The 27,324-nt window shown below is 44.0% G+C and overlaps 1 protein-coding gene across 1 annotated transcript in view; it reads right to left on the minus strand.

Moving 5' to 3' along the window:
* Positions 1–26,142, minus strand: part of COP1 (COP1 E3 ubiquitin ligase) — a 189,457-nt gene extending 163,315 nt beyond the window's left edge. Inside the window, exons 1-5 of the mRNA XM_077278443.1 lie at positions 25,716–26,142; positions 21,847–21,906; positions 6,242–6,339; positions 4,493–4,557; positions 1,731–1,850 (exon numbers count right to left, since the gene is read on the minus strand). Coding sequence (XP_077134558.1) covers positions 1,731–1,850; positions 4,493–4,557; positions 6,242–6,339; positions 21,847–21,906; positions 25,716–25,990 — 618 coding nt within the window. The 5' untranslated portion in view covers positions 25,991–26,142. The remainder of the gene's footprint in view (positions 1–1,730; positions 1,851–4,492; positions 4,558–6,241; positions 6,340–21,846; positions 21,907–25,715) is intronic.
* Between the last annotated feature and the right edge of the window lie 1,182 nt (positions 26,143–27,324).

Here is a 27,324-nt window from a genome sequence, read left to right on the forward strand (position 1 = left end):
AAACGCTGCGAAATCCGCACAAAGAATTGACATACTGCGGAAAATACAGCGCAGCATTTCCGCGCTGTATTTTCCGCACCATGGGCACAGCGTATTTGGTTTTCCATAGGTTTACATGGTACTGTAAACCTGATGGAACACTGCTATGAATCCGCAGCGGGGAATCCGCTGCGGATCCGCAGCCAAATCCGCACAGTGTGCACATAGCCTAATTCTAACGCTAACCCTAGTTCTAACCCTAACCCTACCCCTAACCCTACCCCTACCCCTAACCCTAGTTCTAACCCTAGTGGAAAAAAAAAATATTTTCTTTATTTTATTATTGTCCCTACCTATGGGGGTGATAAAGGAGTAGAACATGATTTCCAGCCATGGCAGATGCTATTGCAGCATCGGCCATGGCTGGATTGCAATATTTCACCATTTTCATAGGTGAAATATTGCAAATTGCTCTGATTGGCTGTTGCACTTTCAACAGCCAATCAGAGCAATCGTAGCCACGTGGGGGGCAAAGCCACCCCCCCTGGGCTGAAGTACAACTCCCCCTCTCCCTGCAGATCGGGTGAAATAGGAGTTAACCCTTTCACCCGATCTGCAGGGACGCGATCATTCTGTGACACAGCATATGCGTCACAGGTCGGATTGGCACCGACTTTCATGACGCATACGCTGTGTCACAGGTCGGGAAGAGGTTAAAATGATTTTTGCAACTGGGTTTGATTAAAAATTCTGCAGAGTTCAGCTTTTACAAGAGGTTTTCCTATATAATCAACTTTGATGTGGTCATAAAATCAGCTGAAGGCATAGAGAGGAAGGCTGGGAGTTTCAACGCTGGGATCCAAATTCCAAGATGCAACAGCAATGGAGCTGGAGGGTGCTGGTCCCACTTCAATGCTTTGCATATAACTTAGTTTTAAATATAAAGCTCCACAAAACATTTTGGCAAAGAGGGAGTTTAAAAATTAGGACCTACGCGTTTCGACATAACTCTTATTCATGGTCTGAATAAAACATGTCAAAACGCTTTGGCAATTGCTTTTAATAATATTAATTATTATTAATTGCTTTTAAATGTCTTCTGCAGACTTATGCATTTCATTTTAGTTTATTTATATGACAGTGTCCCTTTAAAAAGGACTAGTTCAGCCACTAACTTTATTTTGTCCTTTCAAAGGGTCAGAATAGCTTCACCAAAAAAAAAAAAAAAAAAAAGTCAGGCTCGCTTCACCAATCACCAGCTGCGAGTTCATCAGGGTCTATATTTCCTGGTCTCTCTTGACAAACTGATTGGCTGAGTGGTTGCATTTCCTAAATTGAGAGATACCATGATGTAGAGACCGGTTGGGGACCCAACAGGCATTGGAACAGGAGCAGTGGGGGAAACCGGTGACGAGCAGTAGGCCTTCTTTTATATTTGTAAGTCATTCTGATGAGACTTGGGCAACAGATTTTCAGGACCCTGGTCCATCAGCAAGGTCAGTAGCCAATAGCCGACAAACCAGAGCCCTGCGAATTTCCCACTACCCGCGACATCCCTAACACCTCTTCAGATCAGTAGGCACCGTGCCTACTTGCGGCACAACCCATGGTATGATGTGACCGCTAGTCCAGGGTCGTGTACGTTTTTTTGCTCAACTCAAATAATTCTGTCCTTTTTTTAAATAAAATTTACCCGTGGGACAACACCTTTAAAAAGGAGAGGGAAATGGCTACTTCCTATTTATACTTACAGCTTCAAGTTGCCTCTTCTTCTGTACCAAAAGTTGAAGCATCAGGTTTACATTGGCCAGATCCAGATTATCTTGATCGGTTACGAGAAGGTCTTGCAAGATCTGCCATCGGTGACCGTTCTAGGGACAGTAACAAGAAAATGTTGGACCAGATTAAAACAACCCTCTCAGCTCACAAATGTATAATCACGCTTCACTTAATCTAAAAATCTGCCATTTCCAACACAAAAAGCACGCGAGTTCATAGCGTACGTTATTAGTAACTTTATAGGACAAGGCGGTCTTTCATTTGCATCTGTTGTGTAGATGCATTTTCCTGGCAGGCGATCCTGGTGCCGTCTACAACAACACCTTCACATTTTGCAGAACGGCAGCCGGCTCCTCGGCTAACACAGCGAGTGTCAGGCCATGCTCCCTATGCTGATCTGCGGTAGGCACATTTTTTTTTTTTCTTGGAGCTCTCCAACCCCATTCAATCCTGAAATCTGAACTCTGCAAAGACAAGTTCAACAATTCCTGGTAGAAAAGGGACGAAGGTTCATTATGCACAGTGAAAGGACGAAGGCCGATGCTAATAATGGATCATGTTATCAGTGGAGCCAAATGCAACTTTTAATTAATGTCTCAGCTACTTGGCATTTATATTAAAGGAAACCTGTCGTCCAATTCATTCGTGAACCACAAGCAGTACGAATCTGAGTGCAGCTAAGTAATTGCAGCCCTGCGTCTCCTATGAGTGTACATAGGGAAAGCCCGGTCATCTGGACGGGGAGAAACCACCATGGACGGGCCTTTGACTAGTCACTAGTCATTTTTCCTATGTGCAATTCTCGGTCTTATCGTCAATTCCATGTGAAAATATATTAACTAAGATTAAGGGCGAGAGCACAACGAGCCCCCAGACACTTGCCAACAGCGGGTGAGTGGAGTGTCAGCCGTTCTGCCAGCAGCACCATACGGTCTCACCGTACAACCACTAACCGGTAACGCCAATAACATTAGTTATCTTCATATAAAGGCAGCAAGTGAACAGTTCTTGACAATGTGTTGGAATCAGGTAAAAACCAGGCAAGCAAAGTGATGTGAGTGACTTCAATAAATTGTTATGAAAGTGTATTTCCAAAATTGGCAGATCTTGTGGGGCGATCCTGTTAGGCAGTGGATACTAACAACCAACAATCGTGAAAGGACGGCACACCGGTCATCTGGCCTTAGGCATCCAAGGATCATGAAGTGGAGAGCGAAGGTCGGAAGCCCCACTGGCCCGATCCTACGGAAAAGCCAGAGCAGCACATCTGCTGAAATATTAAAGAGGCTGCCCAGTCTTCTGATAAAAGTTTGCAGTCACTATGCGGCTATAGACTTCTGAATCCCGACATGTCAGGATTCACCAGTATTGCCGACGGGAGCGGGAGATCACATGCTTTCAAGTTTGTGATTTCCTTATAAAGCAGTCACGTGCAGACTAGACGTACTCTGCCTCTCTCGATACAAGTGTATTTAAATGCCGGTCACGTCTAGTCTGCATGTGACCGCAGTCACACAACTACCCACTCTCATGGGCAATACCGATGATTCCTAACACACGCTTTCGGCATTCAGAAATCTAGTCAGAGCGAATACAGACTTGTATCAGAAGAATGGATACCTCCTTTAATGGTGGCCTCCTTCAATAGGTAGTCCATGAGTAACAAATTTTGGTCACACAAATCAGACCCACATAATATTAGGTGCTTGACTTTAAAGGAGTTTCCTGACTCCATGGGGTACGGATGCCCAACTCCTGGAGCCAAACAGCGACTAAGAATCCTATGCCGCTAGGGATTGCCTGGAGGACACCGGCAAGCAGGGCTGTGGAGTCGGAGTCATGAAAATTGAGGAGTCGGAGTAGGAGGTTTGGCTTACCGACTCCACAGCCCTGCCTGCAAGGAATCTGTTAATAGTCCGCAATGGTCACGTATTCCTCCTTTTGTTAGTATATTCAATTGTCAGGTGAAAAAAAAAATTCTGCAAAGTTTTGACTGAAAAGTGTATATCCCCAATGAGCAAGTTTAGAGCGACTTAAGCTCCTAGATGGAAATATTTTTTTTTTGCAAAAAATCCTTTCAATGAAAATTTCAGCTAATGAGGCTATATATATTACACCATCCACACCTCGGTATCGGCCGTCGTCTTCCTCTGAGCATGGATACTGCGACTTCAGAACGGAAGGGATAAATCAGCGAGATTATAGTCTACTGGCCGCATTATAAAACTTTAGGTAATTTCTTCTGCCTTCGAACTATTAGGGTATGTGCACACGTTCAGGTTTTTTCGCGATAAAAACGCTATAAAAACTCATTAAAAACGCATACATTATGCATCCTATCATTTAGAATGCATTCTGTATGCTTTGTGCACATGGTGCGTTTTTTTCCGCGAAAAAACGCATCGCAGTAAAAAAAGCAGCATGTTCATTAATTTTATGGATTTTCCGCGTTTTTCACGCAATTCTATGCATTTGGAAAAAAACGCACAAAAAACTTATCAAAAACGCATGAAAAAACGCGAAAAAAAACACATGCGGATTTCTGGCAGAAATGTCCGTTTTTTGTCAGGAAAATTTCTGCTAGAAATCCTGACGTGTGCACATACCCTTACTTCTTGGAGTAAGGACGGCAGGCGGCGCGGTGTTATACTTTTATCAGAAGAGTGTGGCCCGTGTGATTGCTTTTTGATAACCAGTGTCACTTCCATTTAGTGCGGCGTTATTCACATCTTACCGATGGGTCCAGCTTTAACCGCTTGTCATCAAATCTCTGCTTCTGTTTGAGAATAAGTTCATTTACTGAAAGAAACACAAACAAGAGGTGACTCACGGAGAGAAGCCGAGGCATTGCATCTAAGGAACTGAAACGTGATTATCTAACAGACTTGTTCTACAAAAATCCTCTTATTGCAGCACAGATCCTGCCGACAAGCATCATCGTATGTTTTACCAGCAGCATGGCCGCCTCGTCTGGTGCTCTGTAATCAGAAACCGCCAAGCAGCATTAGCAGTCAAAGAAAGAGGCGACCATGTCTGCACCTAGTTTGCGAGTGGGGGGGGGGGGGGGGTGTTCCTAACTTTCCCCATTTAACCCCTTAACCCACGAAGCTTCTCTCGGTTTTGCATTTTCGTTTTTCGCTCCCCTCCTTCCCAGAGGCATAACTTTTTTATTTTTCCGTCAGTATGGCCATGTGAGGGGTTATTTTTTTCGGGATGAGATGTACTTTTGAACGACACCATTGGTTTTACCATGTCCTGTACTAGAAAAAAGGGAAAAAATTCCAAGTGCCATGAAATTGCAAAAAAAAGTGCAATCCCACACTTGTTTTTTGTTTGGCTTTTTTGCTAGGTTAATAAATGCTAAAACTGACCTGCTGTATTGATTCTCCAAGTCATTACGAGTTCATAGACGCCAAACATTTTTAGGTTATTTTTTATCTAAGTGGTAAAATGGGTGAGGGCTTATTTTTTGCGTGCCGAGCTGACGTTTTTAATGATACTATGTCGGTGCAGATACGTTCTTTTGATCGCCCGTTATTGCATTTTAATGCAATATCGCGGAGACTAAAAAAACATAATTCTGGCGTTTTGAATTTTTTTTCTCAATATGCCGTTTAATGATCAGGTTAATCCTTTTTTTTTTTTTTTTTTTTTTTTTTTTTTATTGATAGAGTGGGCGATCCCGAACACAGCGATACCAAATATGTGTAGGTTTGATTTTTGTATTGTTTTATTTTGAATGGGGGGTGATTTGAAATATATATATTTCAAATTCATTTTTCTTATTTTTAAAAACTTTTTTTTATATATATATATATATATATATATATATATATATATATATATATATATATATATATATATATATATACATATATATATATATATATATATATATATACTTTTGCCACGCATCAATAGCTGGCATAGCATGATCAGCTCTGCTCAAATCGCCCCTATGTAGCAGAATTACAGCATTGCTATGAGCTCCGACATCCAGGGATGTTTTTTTTTACCTAGTCATTTTCTTGAAATCACTTTCCCTTTGCGGCTGCAGTAAACATAGCGATCACTACTTCAATAGTGGTCCCAGCTATCGGACCCTCGGTGATATATGTGGTTTATGAGACAACCCCTTCAAGTGGGTTTGGCTTGAAGACATTAAATGGGTTCTCTACTAAAAACAAGTCATCACTTATCCAGCAGATTGGTGGGAGTCCAAACCGCTGGGACCCGCAGCGATCACCAGAATGGGGTACATACAGGTGCTTCTCACAAAATTAGAATATCATCAAAAAGTTATTTCATTTTATCCCCGTTTTGCCGATTTGTGTGGGCCCCAATAGTCGGACACCCACTGATCAGTGAGATGTCATCTATCTTTTTAGAGAAAATTCTGAAATCAGGTGTCTTCCAATAAAGAAAAGAGAAAACCCACATAAAACAGCAAAGAAAACGAACACAAGAGAAGGATGACACTCACCTAGGAAGTTTGGGTAGAGATGATCAATGTTATCCACCACATAGTTACACTTTGGGCAGCGGTTATTGTCCTCCAGGCTTTGATGGATGCATTTGTAGCTGTAAGGAGACACAACATACGTGGTTTGTTGGCTGTCAAACAAAAAAATATATCAGATAACCAACTTTATTTACTGTCCATACCAAAAAAAGGTGTAAAGTGTGCACCATGTGGCGGTGCACCAGCAGGACGGCAGCAGATGACAAATCGTCTATGCACTGCTGGGCTTTAACTTTTTGCTTTTTCTTTTTTTTAACTTTGCTTTGGGCAGCTTCTTAGTGTGAATTCAGACTTCATTATTAGTTCTCTTGGCTGTGATGATACAGAGGTTTGCCTGCATGAAATACTTCTGAAAACACTTGAGTGACACAAATGTCTGATATTAGAGCTCACAGACGCTCGTGCGGGCACTTCCGTCAGTCCGCTCAGATGACAGAGCCGGCTTATAAGTAACAAGTGACATTATTACTGGATGGCAGAACTGATGTATCCGGGCTTACAGTGATAAAGATTGCAACGTGTGAACATGAAATCTCTCTAAGGCCCGGGAATACAAAGTCTCGGAGGGGAGAGATTAGAATACGTGCAGAGCGAAAATACATATAAAGACAACGGCCCCTTCTGTACTGCGCTGAGCGAAACAATCCAAATTTTGACGGGCAGAACACAAAAGAGACAAGAACCAAGCTAAAAGAGAGACGCAAGAACCAAGCTAAAAGAGAGACACAAGAACCAAGCTAAAAGAGAGACACAAGAACCAAGCTAAAAGAGAGACACAAGAACCAAGCTAAAAGAGAGACACAAGAACCAAGCTAATAGAGAGACACAAGAACCAAGCTAAAAGAGAGACACAAGAACCAAGCTAAAAGAGAGACACAAGAACCAAGCTAAAAGAGAGACACAAGAACCAAGCTAAAAGAGAGACACAAGAACCAAGCTAAAAGAGAGACACAAGAACCAAGCTAAAAGAGAGACACAAGAACCAAGCTAAAAGAGAGACACAAGAACCAAGCTAAAAGAGAGACACAAGAACCAAGCTAAAAGAGAGACACAAGAACCAAGCTAAAAGAGAGACACAAGAACCAAGCTAAAAGAGAGACACAAGAACCAAGCTAAAAGAGAGACACAAGAACCAAGCTAAAGAGAGACACAAGAACCAAGCTAAAAGAGAGACACAAGAACCAAGCTAAAAGAGAGACACAAGAACCAAGCTAAAGAGAGACACAAGAACCAAGCTAAAAGAGAGACACAAGAACCAAGCTAAAGAGACACAAGAACCAAGCTAAAGAGAGACACAAGAACCAAGCTAAAGAGAGACACAAGAACCAAGCTAAAAGAGAGACACAAGAACCAAGCTAAAAGAGAGACACAAGAACCAAGCTAAAAGAGAGACACAAGAACCAAGCTAAAAGAGAGACACAAGAACCAAGCTAAAAGAGAGACACAAGAACCAAGCTAAAGAGAGACACAAGAACCAAGCTAAAGAGAGACACAAGAACCAAGCTAAAAGAGAGACACAAGAACCAAGCTTAAAGAGAGACACAAGAACCAAGCTAAAGAGAGACACAAGAACCAAGCTAAAGAGAGAGACACAAGAACCAAGCTAAAGAGAGAGAGACACAAGAACCAAGCTAAAGAGAGAGACAAGAACCAAGCTAAAGAGAGAGACAAGAACCAAGCTAAAGAGAGAGACAAGAACCAAGCTAAAGAGACACAAGAACCAAGCAAAAAGAGAGACACAAGAACCAAGCTAAAGAGAGACAAGAACAAAACAAAAATAGGCTCTCATACAGCGGTGGATGGAAAGATTGAAAACTTATGGCTCCTGGGAGAAGGAAAAACGAGTGCACAAGATGGAAAAAAAAATAGCTGCGTCTTTAACCCCTTAAGCCCCGAGGGTGGTTTGCACGTTAATGACCGGGCCAATTTTTACAATTCTGACCACTGTCCCTTTATGAGGCTATAACTCTGGAACGCTTTGACGGATCTTGGCGATTCTGACAATGTTTTCTCGTGACATATTGTACTTCATGTTAGTGGTAAAATTTATTCGATATAACTTGCGTTTATTTGTGAAAAAAATGGAAATTTGGCGAAAATTTTGAAAATTTCGCAATTTTCCAACTTTGAATTTTTATGCCCTTAAATCACAGACATATGTCACACAAAATACTTAATAAGTAACATTTCCCACATGTCTACTTTACATCAGTACAATTTTGGAACCAAAATTTTTTTTTGTGACGGAGTTATAAGTTGACCAGCAATTTCTCATTTTTACAACACCATTTTTTTTTTTAGGGACCACATCTCATTTGAAGTCATTTTGAGGGGTCTATATGATAGAAAATACCCAAGTGTGACACCATTCTAAAAACTGCACCCCTCAAGGTGCTCAAAACCACATTCAAGAAGTTTATTAACCCTTCAGGTGTTTCACAGGAATTTTTGGAATGTTTAAATAAAAATGAACATTTAACTTTTTTTCACACAAAATGTATTTCAGCTCCAATTTGTTTTATTTTACCAAGGGTAACAGGAGAAAATGGACCCCCAACGTTGTTGTACAATTTGTCCTGAGTACGCTGATACCCCATATGTGGGGGTAAACCACTGTTTGGGCGCATGGCAGAGCTCGGAAGGAAAGGAGCGCCATTTGACTTTTCAATGCAAAATTGACTGGAATTGAGATGGGACGCCATGTTGCGTTTGGAGAGCCCCTGATGTGCCTAAACATTGAAACCCCCTACAAGTGACACCATTTTGGAAAGTAGACCCCCTAAGGAACTTATCTAGATGTGTGGTGAGCACTTTGACCCACCAAGTGCTTCACAGAAGTTTATAATGCAGAGCCGTAAAAATAAAAAATCATATTTTTTCACAAAAATGATCTTTTCGCCCCCAATTTTTTGTTTTCCCAAGGGTAAGAGAAGAAATTGGACCCCAAAAAATGTTGTGCAATTTGTCCTGAGTACGCTGATACCCCATATGTGGGTGTAAACCATTGTTTGGGCGCATGGCAGAGCTTGGAAGGGAAGGAGCGCCATTTGACTTTTCAATGCAAAATTGACTGGAATTGAGATGGGACGCCATGTTGCGTTTGGAGAGCCCCTGATGTGCCTAAACATTGAAACTCCCTACAAGTGACACCATTTTGGAAAGTAGACCCCCTAAGGAACTTATCTAGATGTGTGGTGAGCACTTTGACCCACCAAGTGCTTCACAGAAGTTTATAATGCAGAGCCGTAAAAATAAAAAATCATATTTTTTCACAAAAATGATCTTTTCGGCCCCAATTTTTTATTTTCCCAAGGGTAAGAGAAGAAATTGGACCCCAAAAAATGTTGTGCAATTTGTCCTGAGTACGCTGATACCCCATATGTGGGTGTAAACCATTGTTTGGGCGCATGGCAGAGCTTGGAAGGGAAGGAGCGCCATTTGACTTTTCAATGCAAAATTGACTGGAATTGAGATGGGACGCCATGTTGTGTTTGGAGAGCCCCTGATGTGCCTAAACATTGAAACCCCCCCACAAGTGACACCATTTTGGAAAGTAGACCCCCTAAGGAACTTATCTAGATGTGTTTTGAGAGCTTTGAACCCCCAAGTGTTTCACTACAGATTATAACGCAGAGCCGTGAAAATAATTTTTTTTTTTTTCTCAAAAATGATTTTTTAGCCCCCAGCTTTGTATTTTTACAAGGGTAACAGAATAAATTGGACCCCAAAATTTGTTTTCCAATTTGTCCTGAGTACGCTGATACCTCATATGTGGGGGGGAACCACTGTTTGGGCGCATGACAGAGCTCGAAAGGGAAGGAGCGCCATTTGGAATGCAGACTTAAATGGATTGGTCAGCAGCCGTCACGTTGCATTTACAGAGCCCCTGATGTACCCAAACAGTACAAACCCCCCACAAGTGACCCCATATTGGAAACTAGACTTCCCAAGGAACTTATCTAGATGTGTTTTGAGAACTTTGAACCCCTAAGTGTTTCACTAAAGTGTATAGCGCAAAGCCGTGAAAATAAAAATTCTTTTTTTTTTTTTTTTTTTTTTCACAAAAATGATTTTTAGCCCCCCAAATTTTTATTTTCCCAAGGATAACAAGAGAACTTGGACCCCAGAAGTTGTTGTTCAATTTGTCCCGAGTACGCTGATAACCCATATGTTGGGGTAAACCCCTTTTTGGGCGCACGGGAGAGCTCGGAAGGGAAGGAGCACTGTTTTACTTTTTCAACGCAGAATTGGCTGGAATTGAGATTGGACGCCATGTCCCGTTTGGAGCGCCCCTGATGTGCCTGGTCAGTGGAAACTTCCCAATTCTACCTGAAACCCTAATCCAAACAGACCCCTAGCCCTAATCCCAACGGTAACCCTAACCACACCCCTAGCCCTGACACACCCATAATTCTAATCCCAACCCTAATCCAAACCGTAAATGTAATCCAAACCCTAACCCTAACTTTAGCCCCAACCCTAACTTTAGCCCCAACCCTAACCCTAACTTTACCTCCAACCCTAGCCCTAACCCTACCCCTAACCCTAAACGTGACTGAAATACGTGGCACTGAAATACGTGGCACTGAAATACGTGGCACTGAAATACGTGGCACTGAAATACGTGGCACTGAAACACGTGGCACTGAAACACGTGGCACTGAAACACGTGGCACTGAAACACGTGGCACTGAAACACGTGGCACTGAAACACGTGGCACTGAAATGCGTGATACGTGGCACTGAAATATGTGGCACTGAAATACGTGGCACTGAAATACGTGGCACTAAAATATGTGGCACTGAAATATGTGATACGTGGCACTGAAATATGTGGCACTGAAATACGTGGCACTAAAATATGTGGCACTGAAATATGTGATACGTGGCACTGAAATACGTGACACTTAAATACGTGGCACTGAAACACGTGGCACTGAAACACGTGGCACTGAAACACGTGGCACTGAAACACGTGGCACTGAAACACGTGGCACTGAAACACGTGGCACTGAAACACGTGGCACTGAAACACGTGGCACTGAAACACGTGGCACTGAAATACGTGGCACTGAAATACGTGGCACTGAAATACGTGGCACTGAAATACGTGGCACTATGACTGTCAGAAAATGTTCATTAAACGGTTAGGGGTGAGGTTAGGGGTAGAGTTAGGGTTAGGGTTTGGATCCCTTTATCACCTTGATGGTGGTGGGTGGCTTTTCAGTGTGTTTTCTGTTTTTTTTTCGATAAAAACGCATGCGTTTTTAACGCAAACGCATGTGCTTAAAAACGCAAGAAAATACTGCAGGCTGTATTTCTGAAAATGAACACATGCAGAAAAAAAACGCATGCGTTTGAAAACGCGACCAAACGCGTACAAAAAAACGCATGCGTTTTCAATGTTAAATATAGGGAAAAAACGCATGTGTTTTTTTGTGCAAAAAACGCTGCAGACAAAAACGCAAGTGTGAAACCAGCGACGCTTTTTATAGCAAAAAAGTTTTTGCGTCTCCACATTTTGAGACCTATAATTTTTCCACATTTTGCTCCACAGAGTCATGTGAGGTCTTGTTTTTTGCGGGACGAGTTGACGTTTTTATTGGTAACATTTTCGGACACGTGACCGTTTTTGATCACTTTTTATTCCGATTTTTGTGAGGCAGAATGACCAAAAACCTGCTATTCATGAATTTCTTTTGGGAGAGGCGTTTATACCGTTCCGCGTTTGGTAAAATTGATAAAGCAGTTTTATTCGACGGGTCAGTACGATTACAGCGATACCTCATTTATATCATTTTTTTATGTTTTGGCGCTTTTATACGATAAAAACTATTTTATAGAAAAAATAATTATTTTGGTATCGCTTTATTCTCAGGACTATAACTTTTTTATTTTTTTGCTGATGATGCTATATGGCGGCTCGTTTTTTGCGGGACAAGATGACGTTTTCAGCGGTACCATGATTATTTATATCAGTCTTTTTGATCGCGTGTTATTCCTCTTTTTGTTCGGCGGTATGGTAATAAAGCGTTGTTTTTTGCCTCGTTTTTTTTTTTTTTCTCTTACGGTGTTTACTGAAGGGGTTAACTAGTGGGGCAGTTTTATAGGTTGGGTCGTTACGGACGCGGCAATACTAAATATGTGTACTTTTATTGTTTTGTTTTTTTTATTTAGATAAAGAAATGTATTTATGGGAATAATATATAGATTTTTTTTATTATTTATTTAGGATTTTTTTTTTTTTTTTTTTTTTTACACATGTGGAAAAATTTTTTTTTTACTTTTTTACTTTGTCCCAGGGGGGGACATCACAGATCGATGATCTGATAGTGTGCACTGCACTTTATCAGATCACCGATCTCACTTACATCGGTGCAGGCTTACCAGCGTCTGCTCTGAGCAGGCGCTCGGTAAGCCACCTTTCTCCCTGCAGGACCCGGATGCCGCGGCCATCTTGGATCCGGGACCTGCAGGGAGGAAGAAGGTAGGAGACCCTCAGAGCAACGTGATCACATCGCGTTGCTCCGGGGGTCTCAGGGAAGCCCGCAGGGAGCCCCCTCCCTGCGCGATGCTTCCTTATACCGCCGGTACACTGCGATCATGTTTGATCGCGGTGTGCCGGGGGTTAATGTGCCGGGGGCGGTCTGTGACCGCTCCTGGCACATAGTGCCGGATGTCAGCTGCGATAGGCAGCTGACACCCGGCCGCGCTCCCCCCGTGAGCGCGGCCAATCGCGTATGACGTACTATCCCGTCACCGGGAATTAAGTCCCAGGTCACCTTGACGGGATAGTACGTCATACGGGATTAAGGGGTTAAGGGGAATCTCTCATATTGAACAGGTATATGAAACAAAAGGCCGTTCTTGCTAACCCTGGCCCATCCAAGCAGTACGTTTCGCCACTTATGAATGACCAGATGTGCCCCAAATAAGACCGATCGCCAGGTGTCAGACCGCATTGGGGCCAATTCATTAAGACTGGCAATTACGAGCACACTCCACTAACATTTACAGCGCAAGTTTCACCGTAAGTTCTGAAAGACGGAAGGGGGTAAATATTTGTACTCTAAGACATTGAATTTAAACATGCCCAATCTTTTGATCTCACAGGAAGCACACTACTACTACTTTAATCAAAGTCCCCGATGCGACGCAGCCGACAGACCCATCAAACTGTGAACAATGAACAGTGTTTGGAAGTGCAGAGCCGGATCATAGGTCCTCTCCTTGTGCCGGCAGCGGGGCCAACACTACATTACTCCACAACACCAAGAGGCCCCGCAAGTAACAAAGGGCTTAAGAGGAGCTGTAGAAAACAAAAACATCTTTCCCCCTCTGTATTCTCACAGAACATGGACTCAGTCCAGGGATTAAACCTCTCCAACGTCAGGGAGGCAGCTGCTATTAGTTTTACAAAAAGGTCTTTAAAGAAAAAAAAAAAAAAAAAAGTATCAGAGATATGCATCCAGACTGACACCTGGATGTGATTTCGCTCAGCTTGCTTTTAGATGTTTTTTTTCTTCCAGAAACTTGGGAATCGTATGTATGTTTAGCACAGGAGCGTTAAGTTAAAAGCGGGAAATGGACTTTAACCCTCCATGTGGGAAAGATGCTGGAGACGATTATAACTAGAGCTCCAAATACTGCAGAAATAAAGCCAAGTATTTAGGAGTATTGGTAATTAAAAGCAGATTAAAAAAAAGAGAAACTGCCAGAGCCCCTCCATTGTAAGGTACCTTCACACGAAACGACTTTGTAACGATATCGCTAGCGATCCGTGACGTTGCAGCGTCCTGGATAGCGATATCGTTTCGTTTGACACGCAGCAGCGATCAGGATCCTGCTGTGATGTCGCTGGTCGCTGAATAAAGTCCAGAACTTTATTTGGTCGTCCGATCGCCGTGTATCGTTGTGTTTGACAGCAAAAGCAACGATACCAGCGATGTTTTACACTGGTAACCAGGGTAAACATCGGGTTACCAAGCGCAGGGCCGCGCTTAGTAACCCGATGTTTACCCTGGTTACCCGGGGACCTCGGCATCGTTGGTCGCTGGAGAGCGGTCTGTGTGACAGCTCCCCAGTGATCAAATAGCGACGCTGCAGCGATCGGCATCGTTGTCGCTATCGCTGCAGCGTCGCTTCGTGTGAAGGTACCTTAAGGCATATTGATAAATTAACCTGTGAACAAGATAAGTCATTATCAGATTGGTGTGGGTCCAACACCCAGCACCCCCCAATATCCAGCAGTTTCCAGGCCCTAATGCGGCCGGGCGTGCACTGTGTGCAGCTCTGTTTAACGTGTAGCGGCTGCTGCCGGGTACCGAAGAGCAGCGTTAAGGCTACTTTCACACTAGCGTTAACTGCATTACGTCTCAAAACGTCTTTTTTTCGAAAAAACGCATCCAGCAAAAGTTTTTGCTGGATGCAATTTTCCCCCATAGACTTGTATTGGCGACGTATTGCAACGGATTGACATACGTCGTGTACGTTTTACGACGTATGCGTCGAAATTTGGCGATACGTCGTCGGCAAAAAACGTTGCTTGTAGCGTTTTTTGTCTCCGCCTAAAAAACGTGTCGCGACGCATCCTGCGGCATGCGTCGTTGGCTACAATGGAAGCCTATGAGCGACGGATGCGTCGGGACACGTCGTACGACGCAATGCAGCGCTGCAATACGTTTTTTACACTGAGCATGCTCAGAAGCTGGATTTTGTTGCCAATGGCCAGACACCCCCAAATCTATATAAACCTGGCCTGGGCCTTCAACCCCACATATATGGCCACGTATATACGTGGCACGTATATACGTGGCACGTATATACGTGGCACGTATATACATGTGGCACGTATATACATGTGGCACGTATATATATGTGGCACGTATATACGTGGCACGCATTTAAGTGCCACGCATTTAAGTGCCACGCATATAAGTGCCACGCATATAAGTGCCACGCATTTAAGTGCCACGCATTTAAGTGCCACGCATTTAAGTGCCACGCATTTAAGTGCCACGCATTTAAGTGCCACGCATTTAAGTGCCACGCATTTAAGTGCCACGCATTTAAGTGCCACGCATTTAAGTGCCACGCATTTAAGTGCCACGCATTTAAGTGCCACGCATTTAAGTGCCACGCATTTAAGTGCCACGCATTTAAGTGCCACGCATTTAAGTGCCACGTATTTAAGTGCCACGTATTTAAGTGCCACGATATTTAAGTGCCACGATATTTAAGTGCCACGATATTTCAGTGCCACGTATAACCACGTAGTTATAGTATTTATAGTACGTGGCACTGAAATACGTGGCACTATGACTGTCAGAAAATGTTCATTAAACGGTTAGGTGTGAGGTTAGGGGTAGGGTTAGGGTTTGGATCCCTTTATCATCATCCGTAGTTCATTAATCGGATGAATCCACAGTCATCTCCGTCTCCGTTGCTGCAGAAGTATCCTACGCCTTTCCGCTGCCGCCTCCTTCTCCCGCACTATGATATCCAGGCGATTCGTCTCAAAGATAACGTCGGTAACCAAACTAGCAATCCTCCCAAGAACACCTTCCATCGCTGCCACAAAACTAAAACCCTCAAAGATGGGCTGTAAAAACAGTAACTATATAGTTTTCCATATTTTCCAGTAGCCAATCAAATTTGGGAGCCTCCCATTTTAAAAACGGATCCATCGTAAAAACGGATGCAACAGATGGTAAAAACGGATGCAACGTATGCAACGCATCCAGTATTTTCGACGGATCCGTTGAAATGCTGTATGCGTTGCATACGTTTTTCACTTTTTTTGACGCATCCGTTTTTTCGGCAAAAAACGGATTTGCGACGTAATGCAGTTAACGCTAGTGTGAAAGTAGCCTAATAGAAAAGAATATGAGCTGATGTGTATAGCTCGACACCGGCCGCTACACAGTGAATAGAGCTGCACCGTATAGCGCTGGTCCGTGCTTACAACCCCACTGACAGATGATTAATGGGAGCGGCGGCAGACCCCCACCAATCTGACCTAAGGATTGCTCACCAATACTATGTGAGGGAACAACCCCTTTAAAAAGGCAACATGTAAGGTGTTTACAAATGGTAGGCAATGATGACTCGGGATCTGTTCATAAATCCCCATATCACTGTGCAGAAGAAGTCCGAGACCATGTAATAAAAAAATGATTTTGTCAATGCAGAAAAGTTTTTGGGACTGGATGGCTGCGCCATTTCTTACACACAAGATCATCATTTTCATAGATTTTTATGCTTCGTTAGAAACGCCCTAAAGCTCCGGCTACTTGCAGTGTATCCACTCTGAAGATCTAATACACAGAAAAGGGTTCTAGTCATTAATATTCTTAGCAGCCACATATGAGGCACGTGCTGTACCCATCACTGCAGGCCTTGTCGTATTACCAAATACAGTGCAGCTACGGAGCGATGCCCTATGCTGACATTGTATGGATGTGTCTGCCCTGCAGTACTCACATTAGAAGCCAAGTATAGCTAAAGGAGGGAAATCATACGCAAGAGGCTATGATATCAGGACACCCACGTGTCTAACGAGTCCCTTGTAATAAATGCCTACGACAAGTCCAGAGAAAAACACAGTTGTGGCTGCAGGAGTTTGTTTTCCACTTTTCACTACTATATTCACAACAGCCCCCCTAGAAGAAATCACCTACAATCCGTCCTAGTTAGAAAGGTCCTTTGACAATAAACTGTTCTCAAGCCCCCCGACCAAGACGCTTAGTGAACAGCAGCAACCTGCGGAAAACGTCCCTGAAAATTAAAAGGCGTATTCCAGTTTCTGTCTGTCCACAGGAACCCCAATGCTCACCGGAATGGAGGGGAGGGGGTGTTGGGTTCACTCTATATGTGACTGTGCTTTGCAATCTCCAGCAGTCCCATGGAGCATGAACACAGGAGCTGCGGCACACATCCGCGACTGCAGCTCCATTCAGGGGCACAAGTCAAGCACTACGGGTCAGACCCTCACCCATCTATTAGTAAGAATAGTAATAACTTGCCTAACAAAATGCCCATCACAACCAATAAGTTGAAAGGACAGGTCCTCCGTGTGAGAGACACTTGTTAAAGGGGTTTTCCAGACTTCTTCATCTGCAGCTAGCAATGTGCGCACTGTCAGGATTCCCCTCTACCGTTACGTGATCATGCAGCCACGGGGACGCAAACATACCGAAGACACTCTCTTAGCACCCGAGCATGCTCAGATAACACCTTATCCCAGCACATTCACTCATCACTAACTCTCACCCCTCTCTTTCCATTTAACTTAGAATTTCCAAATTGTTTGTAAAAGGTAAACTCCCTTTTGCTACCAGTTCAGCATACATGGGGTTAAGTATTTTTTCTGATAGAGGCTATAGGATTTAGGGTACTCGCTGCACATCAGTAATAGCCGTGAAGTCTGCATTGCATCTCTGTGGGATCTCACAGTTCATCTAAGGACAAAAAAATTTGCTTTTAGTAAGGGTGGGTAAGGTATGAAACAGAGAAGGAGACCGAAAAAAAATAAATAAAAAGGTTGTGAAACTAGGAATTTAATGTTCCAGTTTAATGCAAACAATCAACTGCACTCCGTCAACATTAAAACACTGACTCTGCTCGAGGAACGGCGTCTATACTCAAAAGTTCATTGTCCTAGCACAATCCGCTAATTGTCGGCTTCCAAAAAGCTCCAGATACTCAGTGGTGATGTCAACTATCAATTTACATAGTTTACACGTCTCCAACAAACGCCAAACACAAAGGGGAAGCAAAAAAAATAAAAAATAGGAAATCCTGAGAGAGGAACACGATGAAGAGAACTATAAAAAGTAAGACGACTATTCCAGACGCCATGGCTTGTAATTCCCAATAATGGGCAATAGAATACACTCATATAGTGCACGTCTGGCCGGCACATCAATAGAGAAAAATGGCAGCATTATAGATTGTACAATGGTCTAGACATGCACCCCCAATGAACACAAGAAAAAAAAAAAAAACACGACCACGGACACGACCATAAAATATATGAGGGGTCCAACTCTGAGCAGCGTTCTGGGTCTAACATTAATCAGCACAATAAGGTCTTATAGCCGATTCCTGCCCTCACCACAGGTCCAGAGCATACGGTATATACCCTGCAGAGCAGCAGATCAATGACCTGGATGGGGGTCTATAGACAGACCGTACAACCGATACAGTGCTCTCTTTGGCAAACATTTTTGTAATCTTTAGCTCCCAAAATAACAACCTACAGTTATTAATCAGTATGTGTCATGATTGTGCCACAAATATTGAACAAATCGCACAAAATTTTCACTTTTTACACCATGACTTCAAATGTTTAAAGACAGCATGGTGCACCAGAAGGGGGCGCAGCCAACGAATTATAGATAGTCGGGTCTTAAAGGGGTTGTTCCCTTTTAAATACATTTCGACGTGACATCAGTGCCGGAGCCAATGGCAGATTCCTGAAACAGCAGAGACTCATTGGTGGAACCAGGGAAGGCGATTACAGTGTGATTTCTAATTTTTTAATAAAGATTGTAATATGGACATTAAAACACTGGCAAAAAAAAGGTTTAAAAATACCAGCCAGAAAAAGGCAAAATCTGAAGTCCTGCCCATAGGTTGCTTTACTAAGAAAACTAATGGCAAGCCTGCTTAGCTCCTAGTACAACATTTACATTTTATTTACGAAAAATGCTTTGGTTTTTTTCTTTGTAGTATTAGTAGAGATGTTGAAAAAATAAATAAATCACTTTTTAAAGCCACATGCAAATTAGCCTAAAAGTGCCAAGGGGCATATTGATGTACTCAGAGTATATTGACAAACCCTTAATGGACTTCCAGGCTCATTGCATGTGGCTTCATAGAGTGATCTCTCCGGACTGGTACATTGGATTAGAGTAGATGAGTGAGTAAAATCGCAGAAACGTAGTGCAGCCAGGTCAGTATTCTGGGGATGCCCTGCATAACGCGCTCCTGCCCGTTGGGATGCCCTGCATAACGCGCTCCTGCCCGTTGGGATGCCCTGCATAACGCGCTCCTGCCCGTTGGGATGCCCTGCATAACGCGCTCCTGCCCGTTGGGATGCCCTGCATAACGCGCTCCTGCCCGTTGGGATGCCCTGCATAACGCGCTCCTGCCCGTTGGGATGCCCTGCATAACGCGCTCCTGCCCGTTGGGATGCCCTGCATAACGCGCTCCTGCCCGTTGGGATGCCCTGCATAACGCGCTCCTGCCCGTACGGATGCCCTGCATAACGCGCTCCTGCCCGTACGGATGCCCTGCATAACGCGCTCCTGCCCGTTGGGATGCCCTGCATAACGCCCTCCTGCCCGTTGGGATGCCCGGCATACCGCCTCCTGCAGACTGGGATGCCCGGCATACCGCCTCCTGCAGACTGGGATGCCCTGCGTACCACGCTCCTGCCTTCCAGCATCCATGGCTCCTTTATTTACTAAGAATAAAGGGATTGCGCACTACTGGGACAACCCCTTCTTAAAGTAAATGTTCGGTCCTGATGAAAGTCTATAGTCACCACCTGAGCTGGCACAGTTGACACTCGCTCTCCCCGGGGCCGTGATGCAGAGGAATGACAAGTGACGCTGGCGCTTGGGTCACTATTTCCGCCTTCGTACCAACTGAACAAGGGGAAGCCAGGTCTGCAGTTCATCTCAGACTTCCTCTTCGTGCTCAGTTCGTTCGAAGGTGGAGACAGTGACGCCAGCGCTGATTGGGCGCCAGACATTACGTTTCATTCAACGGCATCAAAGCCCCAGGACCGCGAGTACAGACACTGCTGGAACGGAGCCAGCACCCAAGGGGAGCATAGGCTTTATTATTTTATCAGTGCCGAACATATACTGGTGCTTCTCACAAAATTAGAATATCATCAAAAAGTTCATTTTAGTTCTTCAATACAAAAAGTGAAACTCCTATATTATATAGAGTCATTACAGAGTGATCTATTTCACGCGTTTATTTCTGTTAATGTTGATGATTATGGCTTACAGCCAATGAAAACCCAAAAGTCATTGTTTCAGTAAATTAGAATACTGTATATACTCGAGTATAAGCCGAGATTTTCAGCCCATTTTTGGGGGTTGAAAGTCCCCCTCTCGGCTTATACTCAAGTCATACCCAGGGGTCGGCAGGGGAAGGGGAGCGGGGGCTGTCTAATTATATTCACCTGCTCCTGGCGCGGTCCCTGGTTCCCCGGCGCCACAGCTTCTTCCTGTACTGAGTGGTCACATGGTACCGCTCATTACAGTAATGAATATGCGTCTCCACCTCCCATAGGGAAATGCAAAATTTACTTTAATCTGAACACAACACCTTGGGCCACTGAGCAACAGTCCAGTTCTTTTTCTCCTTGGCCCAGGTAAGATGCTTCTGGCGTTGTCTATTGGTCATGAGTGGTGTGACACAAGGAATGTGACACTTGTAGCCCATGTCCTGGATACGTCTGTGTGTGGTGGCTCTTGAAGCAATGACTCCAGCAGCAGTCCACTCCTTGTGAATCTCCCCAAAATTTTTGCATGACCTCTTCTTAATCTTTTCAAGGCTGCGGCTATCCCGGTTGCTTGTGCACCTTTTTCTACCACACTTTTTCCTTCCAATCAACTTTCCATTAAAATGCTTGGAAACAGCACTCTGAACAGCCGGCTTCTTTAGCAATGACCTTTTGTGGCTTATCCTCCTTGTGGAGTGTGTCAATGACTACCTTCTGGATATCTGTCAAGTCAGCAGTCTTCCCCATGATTGTGGAGCTACTGAAACAGACTAAGGGACCTTTTTAAATGCCTAGGAAGTCTTTACAGGCGTTTTTTGTTAATTATTCTAATTTACTGAGATAATAGCTTTTGGGTTGTCATTGGCTGTAAGCCATAATCATCAACACTAACAGAAATAAACACTTGGAATAGATTACTCTGTTTGTAATGACTCCATATAATGTATGAGTTTCACTTTTTGTATTGAAGAACTGAAATAAATTAACTTTTTGATGATATTCTAATTTTGTGAGAAGCACCTGTAGTTTATGAACGGGTTGTCCTATTAGTGGACGACCGCTTTAAGTCTGATCCGATGAACCTGGAATGCTATGTGGACATAACGGTATAGAAAGCAAGAAATGCTACTCAAGTTTATCACTAGCATTATAGATCGTTTTTAAAGAGGTTGTCCAGGACTTAATTTACCTATACATAAGATAAGCCATCAATATGAGCTTGGTAGGTGGTCTTGACACCCTGTACCCGTCAACAATCTGCTGATAGGAACTTCGGTAGAGGCCGGATATGAGTGAGGTACGGGCAGAGCGCAGAAGCTTTGCACATTACTTGGAGGCCACTGCTTATTTTCTATTCTAGTGAATAGGAGATGAATCGCATCACTGGCCGTGGCGATGTACGGGGGCTGCCATGTTCCGCAATGTACATTGATTAGCACCGGCCTGATCAGTGGGGGGAGGTGGCTGTCGGACCCTCACCATTCTCATATTCTCCTGGACAGTCCCTTTAGAGAAACAAATTAGAAGTGTAAAGTCTTCTTACCAGAAGCTGTGGCCACATTTTGTCATGTAGGCTTCCTCAATCATATCAAAGCATATAGGGCTGAAAGAAAAAGAAGAGTTGCTGTAAAGGACAGGAAACAAAAGCCATCAACAAAACAGTATCAATGCCGGGAAATGTAACTTGTTCTATTTCTTGCTCCATATTATTAATACAATGAAAGCAATGGGAATATCATTACATGGAAGCATCCTGTGCCCAGGTATTTAAGGTGGAGGTCTCTGCAGCCAGTCACCTCCCTCTCCGGTGCCCAGAGGATCGTGGACAACGGACACTGCACCAATGTCCACCATAGAAAGGGTATCCTGGGAGCGTAGGAATAGGGCATGTGGATGACGATGCTCAGATATGTGCCATGCATCTACTGCTGAGGGGCTGCAGCGGAAAAAGCTCCCCTGTCCTTCAATGGGGATAATCCACAACTTTTTGGTGCAAAATTTACAGAAAGAAGAAGCGAGCTACTAATTTTCACTACACTACAGAAATCAAACCCCATCAAAAAAGTTGCACTGCAAGGGATGCAGAAAGTTGTTCGTTTTGATGTGGATTTCAGTGCAAAATTAATGTCAATCTGACATGTGGAAAAAGGGGACTAAAGTTTTTTGGGAAACCGCTCGTTGATCCTTCTGATTGCCTTTATCATTTTCCTTAAGGTCCACACACTTCTTACAACCTTTTCTTAAAAGGAGCACCCCACGCTCCATGTACAGCAGTTATCCATAAGATACAAGTTCGTGTAACATGCTCAGAGGCGATTCTATTCTCTGGTTAGAAGAATCAACAGGAGGTGCCAGAAGTGATGCTGATTAAATAAAACTAAATTCTGCCTCCCCATCTAAGCGCATTATAATGTAAGGACAGAGACCCTGATTCCAGTGGGATGTCACCAATTGGGCTCCTTGATGATCTGCTGCAGCTCTTCTTGTTGTCTCAGACAGCCTCCTGACAGACAATTCTCAATATTCATGTTCTCTTTATGAACCTGCCTCCACCACTGAATAGCAGCTTTCTGCCTATGCACAGTGTGCAAAGAAAGCAGAGTAGCAAAGCGGCAGCAGACAAAACAGATTATAAAATCTACAGCAGTGATAGGTCTCAGTCCAAATTCCCTTTAATTGTGAATCCATTGAATTGAAGATTTATTTGGGATGCAAAAGTAATAACTGTCAAATAAAATAACTATTGCAGTGCTGGTTTACTCCTATACCAAGAGGCAGGCAGGTTCACATCACAAGCTACAACTCTACAGATCTGTCAACAGCCAGGCTGGACAAAGGGTAATGGTTGGGTATTACTTTGCAGCAACATACAGATGCTCCAAAAGCTAAAAGCACTACAATACTACATTGTCATTTACAGTTTATTTAATCACCATAATAGATGAAAATGAGCCCATGGTGGGCTATAACTAGGGCACGCTAGTGGCAGACAAGTGATCCTGTAGAGACCTCCCCATAACACATGGCTCGACTAAACGAAATCTTTCAAACATCGGGTCCCAAAAGAAAAAGTTTATCAATACTAGTAATTGCATGAGATCTGGAGCTAGAATAATAATATGTGGATTTATTCTGATTTATTGTGTTTCTTAACTCCTTAAATGCTAGTGTGCCAGGAACTGTTTATCTGGATCAGGACACAGGAGTCGCTATGAAACCAAGAAGTAAACAGGATATTGCTCATTGATGGAAACACTCCGACCCAGTACGTTATAAACACGCTGGTCTCACGGCTTTCAGAGTGAGATGTCAGGTTTTTATTAATGGACAGAATGAACTGGGGAAAAAAAAAAATCAGATGGGAAATTTGATTATTGTGCCAATGTCAGACAAGCACACCCAGACTCCATTTGTGTGCTAGTGTAAAGGATGCAAGTCCTGACCCGAGAGGCGATCCAAGGATCTGAAATGACAGATTCTTGGATTCCTTTGACGTTGTCAGTACAAGGCTTTACAGTGGTTGCCCATCCCTTTATTTTAAAAACGGGCCCAACATGGCATGAAAAAAAAACTATAAAAATATTCAAATCACCTGCCTTATCCCAGTTCAGAAAACACATCTATAAAACTAAAATTTAACCACAAAAAAAGTTGCCTTGCTTGCACCAAATACTGCACCAGAAAGTGAAAATACCTTATGTACCCCAAAGTGGGACAAACCAAAAAGTACAGCTCGACATGCAAAAAACAAACAAACAAACTTGCCCAGACATCAACAGAACCCAAAAGTAAGGTGGCTACAGGATTAAGCGCTCTATCCAGCTGTGGTCTAATCCTTGTCACAGTGATGCTGAGTAGATGACGTCATACTCTGCAAAGTTGACCACAGTCACATCTCCTTACAGATGGTTTTGGGAAAGGTAAGATTGGGCATGTTCCCTCTGCCAAGGGCTTACTTCCCATTAAGGGAGAAGGCTGTCTGATCTATCTGGCCATTATTAAATTGCTTCTCCGGAGACAAGATATTGATGAGCTGTACTTAGGTTGATGACATCAGATCAGTGAGGATCTAATACAGTGTTTCCCAACTCCGGTCCTGAAGAGCCACCAACAGGTCATGTTTTCAGGATTTCCTTAGTATTTCACATGTGACTAAACTATTGCCTGTGAAGGTGATGCAATTTTCACCTGAGCAATACTAAAGAAATCTTGAAAACATGACCTGTTGGTGGCTCTCGAGGACCGCAGTTGGGGAACACTGACCTAACACCTTGAACCAGTCAAGGATCATCCACTAGCAGCTTTGGCAGGATTTAAAGAGCACCTATCACCAATCAGGGGCTGCCCTTTTTATTTAATAAGTGCAGGCAGTCTCAGTATGGTTTTCTTTCTGAACATCATCAAGAAAACAAACAAAAAAAAAAAAAAACACTCAGAAGTGCAGCTAATGTTCCCTGAAATGGCCCAAACCTCCCAGCCAAAGTTGGGCCCGAACCTCTGGGATCCCACAGCCCTTTGTGAACGCTCTCACAGTGATAAAACAAGATCTCGTCACCCAGCCCTGCCGCGTACTTTACTGCTATATTATGGCAGCTGTAATGATGGTGTAACAGCACTGGGTTAGTGTAAAGATTCAATAAATCCAAAAGTTCGAGTCTGACTTTTGCCAGAAAGTTGGGCCCTTTTGGGGTTGTTTGGGCCCCCTTCTACATAGTTATGTTACCAGGTGATATTTAGTATAGGGTGGCCCCAGATTGGTAATGGGCAGCTGTCACATGTGTATAGCGGCCGCTGTCGGGTACTGCCGACCGGCCCATACTCCGACATAGGGGCTGACCTGCAGTAGCCTCCAGCGGCCCATCACCGGAGGTGCCAGGTGTCGGACCCCCACTGATCCAATACTGATTTCATATCATGGGCCCGGACAGCGCCTCTCAGCAACTACCTGGACAGAAGACCTTCAGGTCCTGCAGACACGGAGGATTTCCCACCTGGAGCGGTATCACAGAAGCAGCGCACGGCTGACATTCTCCCTCTGCAAAGCTACAACTTTTATTAAAAACGCATATTTTATAGCGATGCCCGGGAAAATCGGCAAACACAATGCAGTCAGAACATCAATAAGAGGCGTCTGATGCCGCTCATCTCCCGGGAAACCTGGGGGCACAACAGCATCTGCTGCAATGGTCAGGAGACCCCCGCCATGATGGCATCAATCACGTCTGTGGGACTACAGCTCCCAGCAGAGCCTTGCAGGGAGCAGAGATAGGTCTGGACTAGTGATATTTCTGAGGGAAGACTCCTGCACCAGACACCGCAGGGCATGCTGGGACTTGTAGTTCCACCCTGTACAGCGCGCAGGACTGGACCATCTCATCACAAGGGGAGGGGGGATATGCCTAAGGCTCTCACCACACAAAGTCGTTGCTCTTGTCCTCGTAGGAGTTGATGAGACCGTTGCACAGCGGGGTGGGCAGAGGCCTCTTTCTGGGGCCAGAACTCACGGCCCTTCCGGTCAGCGCCGAGCCGTTACCCGTCACCCCGAGCCTGGACATACTAGAAGCCACCGGTCTCAGGGGCCCCGCCGAGGATGAGGAGCTAGACGGGGCGGGGGATGAAGAAGACGAGGCTGGGCCCGTCCCACCTCCCGAGCCGGGGAGCTGCTGAGACTGCCGGCCCGACGACATTCTGCTGGTTCCGTCCCGGCTCAGGCCCGCCGCATTCCGCTGTTCACCACCTGGGAACAATAAAGTGTCAACAAGGAACCAGTTCCAGCCCGACACCGGAAGCGTCCGGCCACTGACGGGGCGCCAGACGATAGCCCCGCCCACTCTGCGCGACGTCACATCTTCCACTACGGCGAGAGAGGGAGGCCAAAACACTGCGGACAGCGAAGAATGCAATGCAGAATCCAGCTAGCTCTGCTGAGCCTTGTAGTTCCACTGACACAATTCCAGCGCCTACGTGAAAGAGTTATAAAGCATAGTCACTCATATTCATTGACACAACTGCTGAAGCGCTATTGCAGACATTGCCATATCATGGAAACCCTTCAGGGGAGTGTGCAGACAGTGTTTTCTTTTCAGCGTTTTTTTTTAAGTGGTTCCTCCAAGAAAATCGCTTACAGATTAACAGACTAAGCATGTCTCTGTGGCTCACACGTTCTGATTTTTTTAGGTTTTTTTTTGTTTTGTTTTTTTTTGCTTTAGGTTTTAAAAAATTCTGGTGGGGAAAAGAGAAAAGAAAGTGCCGGTTATTACTCTGAAGCGGCGCCTGATGGAAAACGCTGAGAACCAGGCGCCGGACAATCCGAAGGCTGCAAAAAAACGCGCTGCAGGAAATAAAAACCCTCTTAGGCCGCGTTCACACATTTACTATTTGCAGCAAATTTTTCTGCTTTTCAAAAAAAAAAAGTGTTGGCAGGAAATACGCAGCGTAAACTTTTTTGCATTTTCCCCCCATTTATTTGCGCGGGTGATAAACATTGCAAAAATGCTGGAAGAATTGACACAATGTAGATTTGAATAAAACAAAAATGCTTTGGTGGTTCAAATTCTGCAAGGAAAAAATAAGCCGCGTGTGCACGAGAGCCGAGAAATCTCATTCACTTTCCTGGTACTGTAAAACCCTGCATCTTTACAGGGGAGTAAAAAAGCGCGGCAAAAACGCAACGTGTGAATAAGCCCTTGGGCTCTGCGCACACAATGTGGTTTTCAAGCGGAAACTGATCGTAGAAGGAATATGTACTTGTACATTTCTAGGTGAATCCAACTCGCTGTGCACACGTTCATGTCTTGACATTACACTATGATGGGACATACTAATACGGGCATAGGATGGGAATAATACACCAGAATGGGGGACATTATTACAGGAAGGGCACAGGATGGGGACATTACACCATGATGGGGACATATATTACTAGAACAGGCATAGGATGGGAATAATACACCAGAATGGGGGACATTATCACCGGAATGCAGGATGAGGAACATTATACCAGGAAAAGTCCCATGATGGA

This window comes from Ranitomeya variabilis, chromosome 8 (genome assembly GCF_051348905.1).
Source record: "Ranitomeya variabilis isolate aRanVar5 chromosome 8, aRanVar5.hap1, whole genome shotgun sequence".
In the NCBI taxonomy this organism is placed as follows: domain Eukaryota; kingdom Metazoa; phylum Chordata; class Amphibia; order Anura; family Dendrobatidae; genus Ranitomeya; species Ranitomeya variabilis.